This window comes from Microcaecilia unicolor, chromosome 8, assembly GCF_901765095.1.
Source record: "Microcaecilia unicolor chromosome 8, aMicUni1.1, whole genome shotgun sequence".
NCBI classification, from domain to species: Eukaryota; Metazoa; Chordata; class Amphibia; order Gymnophiona; family Siphonopidae; genus Microcaecilia; species Microcaecilia unicolor.
The window spans coordinates 247,485,075-247,498,663 of NC_044038.1; the positions used below are offsets into that span (position 1 = coordinate 247,485,075).

Consider the following 13,589-nt stretch of genomic DNA (forward strand, 5'->3'; position numbering starts at 1 on the left):
TGAACCTCATTCTACCACAACATCACTGTGTAACTGTTTATACCGGAGTTGGCCACATTGAGTCTGCAACTGGGTGGGAAAATGTGGGATACAAATAAATGCTGTAGAGCAGTGGTTCCTAAATCCTGCTCCTGTAGGCACCCCAGCCATGCACAATGCAAATCTCTCTCATGAATATTCATTGTGGACGGCTGGGGTGCCTCCAGGATCACGTTTGGGAACCACTTCTATAGAGAGAGGAATGAAGAAATAAGCTCAAGAGAAGAAAGCGGAGCCAATAAAGAAGCAAGTTCATATTTTTAGGAGACGCACTAAGGGCTTCTTTTACAAAGCCATCAGTTCCCACATGGAAAATGCGAGGAAGCCCATAGGAATTGGCTTTCTCTCATTTGCTGCCGCTTTGTAAAAGAAGCTCTACATTTTGTAGAGGTAGACTGATCAGATTTCATATGAAGTAATTTTTCCTGTCAAAAGGCACCAGATCCTCATCAGTAAAGCATTGAATAGCATATTTTGACACGTGGTTGCCAGTATGTATATTACTATTATCACATAGTACCACTTTAGTTGATAGGCCCTGAAAGGTGGTCTATCAATAAGCATAACATAAAACATCATTAGAATTCATATTTTAATGGTGGTGATTGTGTTGTGTATAGTGAGGATTCTACATAATGTTTGCTATTTGTTATAGTCTATTAATCTTAGTTTATGAATGATGTTGTACTTCTTTCTAGTTTTTACTTTATAATGTGATCCACATTGATCCTTTGGTATATAGCGGAACAGAAATCTTTTTTTATTCTATTGTATTGTAAAGTAACTTTGGTCCTGTTTTTTTCTGGCACAGTTGGATCGAACAGAGAGAATTAACAACTGTCAGAAGCCCGAGTTCTCCAAGAAACCCATTATTGATTATTACTTTGAAAAGGTTCAGAACCTGAAGTTTGGAGTATATGACATTGACAACAAGTCATTTGATCTGAACGATGATGACTACTTGGGAGGATTTGAGTGCTCTTTGGGTCAGGTATTTCCAACGTATTCTGTTGTTTTTAGCTCCCTTTTACTACTACTGCTTTTTACTCCTGTTGACTTAAAGCAGAATTTGGTTTATCTGACAGTATGGTTTATTAATGGTAGCACAACAGAAATGGGGTGGATGGAGCATCTTACCCTTGTGTGTGGTGACTGATCTCTTGACATTGGGCCCTCTCCACCCTATTTCTGTTGTGTTCGATTGCTGTGGAGAGTGTGAACCCCGCTTTGTCTCACTGCTTATTAATGGTAGCTCCTGGAGTTACAGTGGGGGAAATAAGTATTTGATCCCTTGCTGATTTTGTAAGTTTGCCCACTGACAAAGACATGAGCAGCCCATAATTGAAGGGTAGGTTATTGGTAACAGTGAGAGATAGCACATCACAAATTAAATCCGGAAAATCACATTGTGGAAAGTATATGAATTTATTTGCATTCTGCAGAGGGAAATAAGTATTTGATCCCCCACCAACCAGTAAGAGATCTGGCCCCTACAGACCAGGTAGATGCTCCAAATCAACTCGTTACCTGCATGACAGACAGCTGTCGGCAATGGTCACCTGTATGAAAGACACCTGTCCACAGACTCAGTGAATCAGTCAGACTCTAACCTCTACAAAATGGCCAAGAGCAAGGAGCTGTCTAAGGATGTCAGGGACAAGATCATACACCTGCACAAGGCTGGAATGGGCTACAAAACCATCAGTAAGACGCTGGGCGAGAAGGAGACAACTGTTGGTGCCATAGTAAGAAAATGGAAGAAGTACAAAATGACTGTCAATCGACAAAGATCTGGGGCTCCACGCAAAATCTCACCTCGTGGGGTATCCTTGATCATGAGGAAGGTTAGAAATCAGCCTACAACTACAAGGGAGGAACTTGTCAATGATCTCAAGGCAGCTGGGACCACTGTCACCACGAAAACCATTGGTAACACATTACGACATAACGGATTGCAATCCTGCAGTGCCCGCAAGGTCCCCCTGCTCCGGAAGGCACATGTGACGGCCCGTCTGAAGTTTGCCAGTGAACACCTGGATGATGCCGAGAGTGATTGGGAGAAGGTGCTGTGGTCAGATGAGACAAAAATTGAGCTCTTTGGCATGAACTCAACTCGCCGTGTTTGGAGGAAGAGAAATGCTGCCTATGACCCAAAGAACACCATCCCCACTGTCAAGCATGGAGGTGGAAATGTTATGTTTTGGGGGTGTTTCTCTGCTAAGGGCACAGGACTACTTCACCGCATCAATGGGAGAATGGATGGGGCCATGTACCGTACAATTCTGAGTGACAACCTCCTTCCCTCCGCCAGGGCCTTAAAAATGGGTCGTGGCTGGGTCTTCCAGCACGACAATGACCCAAAACATACAGCCAAGGCAACAAAGGAGTGGCTCAGGAAGAAGCACATTAGGGTCATGGAGTGGCCTAGCCAGTCACCAGACCTTAATCCCATTGAAAACTTATGGAGGGAGCTGAAGCTGCGAGTTGCCAAGCGACAGCCCAGAACTCTTAATGATTTAGAGATGATCTGCAAAGAGGAGTGGACCAAAATTCCTCCTGACATGTGTGCAAACCTCATCATCAACTACAGAAGACGTCTGACCGCTGTGCTTGCCAACAAGGGTTTTGCCACCAAGTATTAGGTCTTGTTTGCCAGAGGGATTAAATACTTATTTCCCTCTGCAGAATGCAAATAAATTCATATACTTTCCACAATGTGATTTTCCGGATTTAATTTGTGATGTGCTATCTCTCACTGTTACCAATAACCTACCCTTCAATTATGGGCTGCTCATGTCTTTGTCAGTGGGCAAACTTACAAAATCAGCAAGGGATCAAATACTTATTTCCCCCACTGTATACAAATAAAGCAGTATGTGAAACTCTTTAAGGCAGCTCTGTCTCTCTTGGGTTTTTTTCTATTTAAGAGCTAGCATCTGATGATTTTCTTGTTATGTCTGTGGGGAATAAAGTTTAATAAATTGGGCCCATAATGTATAATTACATTGTACCAGCAAACCAAAGCATCCAGCCCCCAAATGTACTGTCGGCAGCATGTTGGTATCGCCGTGATTTTGCCTTTTATCTCCACCATTCTCCCCCCCCCCCCCCCATTCCCACCCACCATATCTTCAGCTTTCTCCTGCCTTCTCTTCTCCCAATCTCCTGGTTATGACCCCCTTTACCTCCCCACCCTACTTCCAACTAGCCAGCTCCAATTCTCTAGCAAGTCAGACCATCGCCCTTATTTGCTGGGCTTTCTTTCCCTCGCCCCCTCCCCCTCAGATTTCAGCTAGGTACCAACTCCTCCTTCATCTTGCTGTTGCTCAACCCTTTATAGAAAGAGAATGGATTCAAAACAAAACTTTAAAGAAATCTCTTCACAGTTGTGTGAAGGGGCAGGAGTGGTGCTTAGCCAGGCAGACTTCTATGATCTGTGCAAAAGAGGACAGATAGGATAGAGACATTTAAATACCTGCATAGGAGGCGAGTCTTTCAATTGAATGAGGGACCTTGGGGTGAATGCAGCTCATTTGTCAGTTTGATTTGTTATATCTTCTAGATTCATTAATGTGCTTCAGTTACTTTGAGTCACCATCAAGGAAGATTTCTGGTGTGATCTGTAAATGATACCAGTATCTTCCTCAATGAAGACTGTGGCAAATAAATCATTTTTATCTTATGTATTTATTTTTTATTATTTTTTTTTTATTTTAGTTACATTTGTACCCCGCGCTTTCCCACTCATGGCAGGCTCAATGCGGCAGGCAATGGAGGGTTAAGTGACTTGCCCAGAGTCACAAGGAGCTGCCTGAGCCAGGAATCGAACTCAGTTCCCCAGGACCAAAGTCCACCACCCTAACCACTAGGCCACTCCTCCACTCCCTAAGCCACCTTTTTACTTTTGATTGCCCAGCATTTGCCTTTTGATGTAATTGAAAACATCTTTACTATTAGTTCTTAACTTTATAGCAAGCTTCCTTTTGAAGTTTCTCTTAGTCTGCCATATTACTTTTTCATATTTGTGCTTATCCCTATTTACTTCATTTATCTGCTTCCCATTTTTGGAAAGATGCCTTTTTGACTTCCACTACCTCTTCCACTTCACCATTAAACCACACTGGATTTTTATAAATGTGTGGGTATTTTATTTGGGCTTCCAAAATGGTTCGTTATTGTGCAATAGAGTCAAACATTGAGTGGACTAAAATAGTTCGGGAGTGATGGGAAATAAGGGCAAATAATTATGCATAGCTGCTGATGGTGCTGCATCCTAACTGAGCTGAAAGCCCAGAGGCACAAGAGGAAATGGAGGGAGGGGGGAGGACAGTGTCAAAAAAATATGAGAACTCATTCTTCTGTATTTTATCTTTTAAAACACATTTACACATGACAAGATCAGACTTCATTAGTAATGGCTTTTTCTCTGGAATCCATTGCTTGAGGGAGGTTTCCTAAAGGAAGCAACCTTCAGGGTAGGATTAGAATATAGCTGGGAGTTAAGGTTTTTGCTTTTAGTACTAGGTGTGTTTTATTTACTTTAATGTATCATTGGATTTTGTGTTAATCTTGTACATTGCTTCAAGGACTCATTAGAGGTGATACTTAAATCTGCATAGGCAGATAGTTACTGGCCACCTTGGGAGGTTGTCACAAACAGTGATGCGTCCTTAGTTCTACTGGTCTGTTGTTCATAATACCAAGTACAGTGAAGTGTCCCTCAGATAAAACAAAAGCTGGAAGCAAGGATAATAGAAGCCAAAGTTTTAATCAAGGCGTCTGCTATCCTTGCCTCTGGCTGTTTCATCTGAGGGACACTTACTTCACTGTCTGTTTGGTTTGCTGCACTGTGTGTTGCTGATTCCCTATGGTCTGCTCGTACTGTTCATAATGTCAAAATGCATGAACTGATCAAATCCCATTCCATGTGAGGTAACACAATGAGCATGGTTACTACCAAGTTTAAGAATGATTGCCAGAGTGGCTTGTTTGTGTATGTTCACTTTGACTGAATTCTTTTCAAAAGCATTCCAACAAAGTGGTATATAAGTTAAAAAATAAAAACATCACAAACTGAAACATATTCAGATAGGAGGAAAAGCCTAGAGAAGGAGGAATGGTCACTCTGGAGAGGCAGAAAACCAAGCAGTATTTAAACCAGTTTCAGTAGTTACAGACAAAATGATGCCTTGCCTAGCCTACATTAAAGGCCTGGGTAACGTACCAAGTTTTAAGGCCTGCTTTGAATTTCTTCTGAAATGTCTGTTTTGAAGCCAATGAGGTGCTTAGACCAAAGAAGTGGGCCAGACCTATGAACGAAGTAACCACAGAACAGGAAATAGCTAAGAGAAATTATTCAGGCTGTCTGTAACTCTTATGAAGATGGCTAAGAGTGGATTCTCCTTTGCAGATTGTGTCCAGCCAGAGCCTGACTCGTCCTTTGGAACTGAAGAAAGGGAAGCCTGCAGGAAAAGGCACAATTACGGTATGTGAGCTGCAGTTGTCCACCAGTTATGGCAATACTTATTAAGGAATGTGCCCTGAGTGTGTGCGCACTGTTTATTACCTGTATTGTGTCAATGGAATTGGTTATTAGCAAACTAATATCTCCCTATAGTTGAAAGCTTTTAAAACATGGGAAGAAATTTGTGGAAACATTTGTGGAGGCTTAATTCCAGAATTTTCGTGTGCTTGTAAAAAATGTCTTTACGTATGAATGTATATGGGAACTTCACTGTATCTGGGGAGGCAGCCCAGATAAGTCAAGATGTAGCTAAGTGTTGTAGGGGAAAGGAACATGGAGGTCTTAAACTTCGGCTGCAGACTGTAGAGGAGTGGGGATTAAATGTTGGGTGTTGGAGGATGTGGTAAGCCCCCCCCCCCCCCAAACCCAACCTATCTAATTTGCAAGAAACCACAGCAGACACCACAAAAAAATCTTTCAAATATTTATTTTATATATTGCCATACTTGGAGGTGAATTAAAAATCAAAACCCAACATGGGCATGTTTCACCTAAATGGCTGAATCGGGGGTAACACAACTATAAAATGCACATAAATTAAAATCAATAAAGTATAAAAGAACAATTATAAATATATAAATGAACAAAGCAACATATATATAATCTAATAACCATGAACAAATAATCAAACATTTGAACATCAAAAAAAAAGTTTTTATATTACACATTAATTTTGTATTCTGCAAAACCTTTGCAATTCAGTGCGGTTAACAAAAAGACTAAGAACCGAGACAGTTTCAGGAATTTAAAAATAGAGTATAAAAGATTAAAAACTCAGCCTACACTTTTTATTTTAAGACAACTTTTCAGCTCTTTTCTAAAAGTCAAATAGTCCTTTGATGATCTAATTATAGTAGAAAGTGAATTTCAAACCAAAGCAGCAAAATAAATTGTTGAACAGGTCAGTCTTGACCTTGTGACCTTCATATTTCAAAGCAGACTCCTAATGGGAGCCACTCAGCTCTCTGAGTGAAGTTGCATGCCAGTATGTTAAATCATACAGTAAAAGTGTATATGTGAAAATAATAGTAGTATAAATAAGCAAATAAATGACATATGTGAATAACACTTTGCTGAACATCAGTCAATGGTAGCATAGAAGGACATAACAATTGTTTTAATTCTATCCTCTTGTAAAGACTATCCTAAAATCTGCATCACAGAACACTGGGTGAACTGAAAGCACATGCCACCACTTCCTAATAATCATCTTCAGGAAAACAGAACATATTGTATAATTCAAAATGCATGTAATGCTCGTCTTACTGGATGTAATGCTCGTCTTGTAATCTAACAGTATTATTAAATGTACCCCATTTAAATACCATGTGTACCACAGGTGGTGGATAACCCCTTGAAAATAAATGGTCCAACTCCTTTGCTTTAAATTTTAAATCCTTTGTATCCGGACAAATAGGTATATACCACAAAAATTGCAAGAATGGTAGGCTGTCTTTCAAAACAAAAACCAACAAAGAGTGGAGAAACAGGATCCGCTACGTGGATAAAAATAGAAGAACAGCAAAAAAGTAACGAGATCAACACGACACTCCCAAGACACCATGGGTACGAGTAATAAAATGTTTAATTAAATTAGAATTAAAAAAGACTCGACGGAGCCGTGATTCGGCGTAAAACACCTGCTTCAGGAGTCTACAAGTCAAGAGAGGTATATAATTATAACACATTCAAATAAATAGAACCTAGAACAGTCATATAAATAGCAGTACACAAAAATGTATAAAACTTAGAACAATCATATAAATGGTAATGACTGATAAAACAATGATCTTTTTTTTTTTTTTTAAAAAGGAGACATAAAAACCATGTATTGAAAAGATAAACATCCAAAGAGGGAGGGGGGGGGGGGACAAACAAAGGCAAAGACAGCTGAGAAAGGGAAGCTGAGGCTAGAAAAAGAACTGTAATGTAAACATCACTAAAAGTAAAAATCCAGAAAAAAGAAAATCCTGTGATTTATAACAGTGAAAAGGAAAAACACTAAAGGTAAAACAATAAAAATTTTAAAAATGTTGGTGTATATAGGACGACACAAAAGAGAGGGATGGACAAAAACAAGGGGGAGGGGGAAGGGGAGGGGAGGGGACGCAAGGGAGGGATAAAGGGAAACAATTGATATGCCATAGATGATATATGGTACTGAACGTGGAGTGGAAACCTGTTGTAATAAACAGTTTGGATGCAGCCATTTTATAACTAGTGAATTAAAATATGGTAAAAAGTGGATACATAAACTTGCGAACAAGTAAATTGATCCTGATGAAGATGAAACAGGGAATGGATATCTGTTCACACACCTGTTATGTATATATCAGTTATGTGCTTCTGTAGGACCATGCCATCAGAAGGGGGAAACTATGTAGATACTGTAATATGTGAATGGCAACTGAGGCAGCTCCTTGTGACTCTGGGCAAGTCACTTAACCCTCCATTGCCCCATGTAAGCTGCATTGAGCCTGCCATGAGTGGGAAAGCACGGGGTACAAATGTAACAAAAAAAAAAAAATTATAGAAAAGGTGTGTAATCTATGTCTAGGTTGAGGCCGAAAGGGGCCTGGCTCTTAAAGTGTTTCAGGCTGTCTTTCAAAGCCAGAGGATAACTATTATAGTGGAGAAGGGTATTACAGTCCGTTTTCTTTTGAAATACTGTAGTTTAAAAACTGGATGTTTAAGTATTAAAAACTGCAAAAAAAAATCAAATAACTTATATAAGCATACAAAATACAAATATTTAAGAAAAACCTTTTAGGTCATACACTCCAAAAATGGCTGACAAAAGATTCATCATTATAATAATTGTCTTCAGGCAGCCAATGAAGATAGTATCATAAATGCTGCTTTCAGTTGCCTCTAAGTCCCATGAGGACAAATAATCTTTATTGGCCTTCATTTTTTCTGTTTTTTTTAACCTGTAAGTTCTTCTGCCAACATTTTTTCCCAAGACCACCTGCCCATCAGTGTGAAAGTGCATTGCACATTCTAGATTGCAAGAGAGCCTTGGCCTTCTATCTGGCGTGAACTAATTCTCCTAAACACTCCAGACAGCTTTTTATTTCTTTTCACCCAACAGGATGGGGGCAGCCATTGGCAAACACACATTATCCAATTTGATTTTGTTGGATATATCGCTTAATATAACAAGGTTTTAAAGTAATTTACCATAATAAAACATTTAAAACATAACATTGTACATAAGTACATAAGTAATGCCATACTGGGAAAAGACCAAGGGTCCATCGAGCCCAGCATCTTGTCCACGACAGCGGTCAATCCAGGCCAAGGGCACCTGGCAAGCTTCCCAAACGTACAAACATTCTATACATGTTATTCCTGGAATTTTGGATTTTTCCAAGTCCGTTTAGTAGCGGTTTATGGACTTGTCCTTTAGGAAACCGTCCAACCCCTTTTAAAACTCTGCTAAGCTAACCGCCTTCACCACATTTTCCGGCAATGAATTCCAGAGTTTAATTACACGTTGGGTGAAGAAACATTTTCTCTGATTTGTTTTGCATTTACTACACTGTAGTTTAATCGCATGCCCTCTAGTCCTAGTATTTTTGGAAAGCGTGAACAGACGCTTCATATCCACCTGTTCCACTCCACTCATTATTTTATATACCTCTATCATGTCTCCCCTCAGCCGTCTCTTCTCCAAGCTGAATATTGCTACAATATATAAAAAAAAGTAAGGATTAAAATGAAAAATTAATAACTACCAAAAGAACTTGCAAAAAGCCAGTTGTTCAAGACTATGCAAAAGCCAACGTAGCTGGTAATACTAATAATTTGATCTGGCAATGAGTTCCACAAAAAGGTCCAATGTAATAGAATGTTCTGTTCCTACCTGAAGTCAGTTCGACTAGACTGAGTGACGGAAGCAAAGCAAACAAAGCTGAGAAGAACGCAATGAGTGCTGACTCACTTGTTTGCATAGGACATCCGAGAGATATTTAGGAGCTACCCATACAAAAGGCCTTGAAAGCAACAAGGCCTAACAACTTGAAAGTAATTCTTGCAGAAAGTGGAAGCCAATGTAGTTTGTCTAAAATCGTGGAAATATGATCATACCCCTCCCTCCCCAGTGCAGTGTTGTATTTTGTACCAATTGAAGTCTCTTCAAACTGACCTTGTTGAGTTCTTGAAACAAGAAGTTGCAGTAGTCAGTCTACTAGTAAGAATGCATGTAAGATCTTTACTAAATTAGATTTACTGAGAAGTGGTTTTAACTGAAGGGTCATCTGCAGCTGGAAGTAACAAGATCTTAGCATCAATACACAGTAACTTAGTAGATGATGGCAGATAAAGACCTGTATGGCCCATCCAGTCTGCCCAACAGGATATACATATAAAGTAGCATATATGAGCTTACCTGACCTTGATTTTTCCTTGCCATTTTTGGGGCATAGACCGTAGAATTCTTCCTTGCCCCGCCTCCCAACCACCGGTGCTGCCACGCAAATCCCATACCATTTTGTAGCTTTTCTTTGCACTGCTTCCAGTCTTTTTACATCTTTAGCAGGATACGTCCTCCAAAACTGAACACAATACTCTTAAGTGGGGCCTCACCAACGACTTGTAGAGGGGCATCAACACCTCCTTTCTTCTGCTGGTTATGCTCCTCTCTACGCAGCCTAGCATCCTTCTGGCCATGGCCGTCGCCTTGTCGCATTGTTTCTTCACCTTCAGATCCTCCGACCAACACCCCAAGGTCTCTCTCCTGAGCTTACTAATCTCTTCCCTCCTATCCGGTATCTCTATTTTGGGTTTCCGCACACCAAGTGCATCACTCTACACTTCTTGGCATTAAATTTTAACTCAGTATGTGTGGCTGTGCCCTACACCATTGGCCCCGGCAACCGCCGACAGCGCACCAACTCCAACCACCACCACACCGGGCCTGCCTATCCTCCCCAGCCCACAGTCAAATCACCCCAGTTCTCAATACAATGACACAAACACCAAGGAAACAAACCGTGTCCGTCCATCCATCCGAACCGATGCTCGTTCAAGGCAAGTCCCCAGTGGCGCCAGAATATAGATCTACTCCACTTAATCTCTTGTCACTTGTAATTCAGGCACTCATTACAAAAATGGAAGGAAAAGCCTCATAGAGCAAACAAGTCATGAAGTTCAGCTTTATATTTGCTGAAAACTTCATAATTGCAGACAAAAGAAATCTTCCACCATGAAAATCTACTTTCAAAAAAAACCTGTTTTGTCTTAAAGCACTATGTGCAGTTTTTAACAGTCCATCTCCAACGATGGCTGCCAACGTTTCATGGTAAAACCACTCTTTCAGGAAGCCAAGACCGAATTATCTACAAAACAGAAAAAAAAATTACAGAAGAAGAAAATGCTCTTCAGCTCCTCTCCAATTTGACAAGTATCAAAATGGCGTGATGGCTATAAAAAGATGCGTCAAATTAACCAGTTACTGCAGTCATCAAAGAAATGGTGCCATTCAGCAGAGAGATTTGGTAGCCGTGTTAGTCCACTCTTAAAGGTTATCAATAGAAATCAAACAGGTTTTATTTTGTTTGATTTCTATTGATAACCAGAGAGATTTAAATCCTGTGATACCATAGAATCCAAAATGTAGATTTTCAAATACATGATTGAACTCTATAGAGTGTTCCACTTGTGGTGCTTCAATCTTCTGTTTCAAACAACTGCGGTGTTCATCTATTCGAACTCCAAATTTCCTAGTCATTTTATCCACACACACTTTACTGCAAGGGCACAATATACTGTACACAACATAGTCGGTCATATGAGGTACGGTATTCTAATTAATAGTGTTTTTGGTCAACCAGATTAATAAAAAAAGAAGTCTCTAAAATTATAGCCCAAGTGACCACTCTGTAATATACATTGTTGCTGTGGAGTCTGAGGTAATGACACGGCTTAAATGTTCCTTCAGATTTTGTCTCTATCCTCCTTGCACCCTTATAGTCCAGCATCTTTCTATCTCCCCCCCCCCCCCCAGGCTCCCTTCCCCCCCCATCTCTCTCCTCCCCCTTATGGTTTTACAGTTCTTTGTCCTTTCACCTTTCTCACTTTCCTGCTACATCTCCCCCTGCCCTCCCCAAACATGTGCAGCTTTTACTTCTCAGCAGCTTGGGGAGAACAGCACTCAGCTGATCTATAGGGGACCCTCAGTGTTCATCCTATGCCTTTTTGAATTCTGTCATTGTTTTCTCTCACTGGGAGTGAATTCCAGACATCTAACACCCTTGCCATGAAAAAGTATTTCCTGATGTTGCTCTTAAGTTTAAATCGTGCATCTTCCCCATCTCTGAAAGATTTGTTTGCTGATTAATAGCTTTCAAGTATTTAAACATTTGTATTGCATCGTACTGTTTGATCTGTAAAATTATCACAACTTAAACATTCTCATTTTTTTATTGCAAGTTTTTCCTCTCACAAGCAGGGTATAAGTTTGCATGTGTGGAGAGAATGACTTTAGCTATTGCAGCTCCTGAAGACTCTGCCCTGAAGGGTTCTTGTTTTCTTGGAGAGCTGTAAAGTAGAATAACGGGTGAGAGACAGCAGCTGTGGAAGCTTTCCTTTATTCAGGATGAAGTCATACATGGCACAACCAAACATAGCAAAAAAGTTGGTAGGCGCACATCAATTCCAGCTTTGGCTTTTTTTTTGTTTTGCACGACTGAGCCGTATCGTGTGTCTATGAAGATCACACTCCTCGAGGTTGCCCACTCACGGCAGGTATTCTTCCCCAGTGTCCCAGCTTCAAAAGAGAGTGCAATAGTACCAGAATCCTGGGATGTAATACCTGCTCTGACCTTACTTGGAAGCGTTGTCAACGCAAATAATTGGTCTGTGTCCATTTATCTGGTGTTGTCTGTGGAAGAGATTAATACAGAAAGCTGACAAGTGACAAACCTTTGCTGCAGAGCTCGGTGTTCATTTGATAGGTAACCTTTGTGCTCTTCCTTTGCTCTGGAACAGATTTTTGCTGAAGAGATCAAAGACACTAGAGTGGTCACATTCGAAATCGAAGCGCGGAACCTGGATAAGAAGGTACTCTGCAATATTTTTTTTGTTTGTTTGAAATTCTTGTTATACTGCCTTTCTGCAGTGTAGTAAAAGTGGTTTACTTATTATATACAGGCACAGTACATATTGTTCAATCTAACTTTTGTACCTAGGGCGATGGGTTGATAGTCAAAACAGATTGTGGATCCACTGGTGAACATACAATTTGCTGAATCCATATATTTTCAAAAATTAATCAGATAGTATTTCACCATTTTAAAATGTTATATGACCTGATACTGTCCTTATAATTGTGGGTTGGATTAGGGGAAGGGTGTGGGAAGTGATGGGGCAGTTAGCCAGTCAGACTTTTGTCTCTTAACCCTCTGTACAGTGATATGGCAGTCTAGCGTGGGTCTTCTGGCTCCTTGGTTTGTAACTGGGCCTGTATGGCTGTTCTGGTGTGCTTGAGCTGTGCTCACATGATGTGTTAATTTGAACAGAAGCTGTCAATGTTAATGCTGGCCATGGTGAGGGTGATCTAATCTATTTGACTGCACTAACAGTCAGGCCACTTTGGTTTTTAATAACACATTTAATTTTAAGAGCATCTCATTGTATTTATCATCCATGCTTCCATCTTCTTTCTTACTCACAGGACTTTTTTGGTAAATCCGACCCATTTCTGGAATTCTATAAACAAGGTAATAGTGGCTCCTGGCAGCTGGTCTACAGATCTGAGGTATGTCCATCAGAGTAATTAGTGGAATTCCAATTTTGTATTGCTTTGGAAAAAGTAGGCCATTTCCTTTACCTGCCTTAGGGTTGAGTCGCAAGGCACTGTAGTGTTCCTTTGTGTATAGTAAGGTTAAAGTATGAGAGGATTCTGGAGGGGTTGTGAGTGGGTCTGCCCTCCCTCTTTTCCTGATCTGGGACCCTTTATCCCCTACTCTAATTCCCCTATTTTCTTAATCCCTCATTCCTCCATTTTGCTCCCTTCTCCATATTC

At 40.4% G+C, this 13,589-nt stretch overlaps 1 protein-coding gene across 6 annotated transcripts in view; it reads left to right on the forward strand.

Moving 5' to 3' along the window:
- The window catches only part of LOC115475343 (copine-1-like), a 167,184-nt gene that overhangs the window by 104,371 nt on the left and 49,224 nt on the right, over window positions 1-13,589 (forward strand). For all 6 annotated transcript variants that reach the window (XR_003943010.1, XM_030210988.1, XM_030210985.1 and 3 more), the window contains 4 exons: window positions 851-1,030; window positions 5,450-5,524; window positions 12,554-12,625; window positions 13,239-13,322. Coding sequence is in view for 5 of the 6 variants with exons in the window: in XM_030210988.1 (XP_030066848.1) it covers window positions 851-1,030; window positions 5,450-5,524; window positions 12,554-12,625; window positions 13,239-13,322 (411 nt within the window). In the remaining variant the exon portion in view is untranslated. The remainder of the gene's footprint in view (window positions 1-850; window positions 1,031-5,449; window positions 5,525-12,553; window positions 12,626-13,238; window positions 13,323-13,589) is intronic.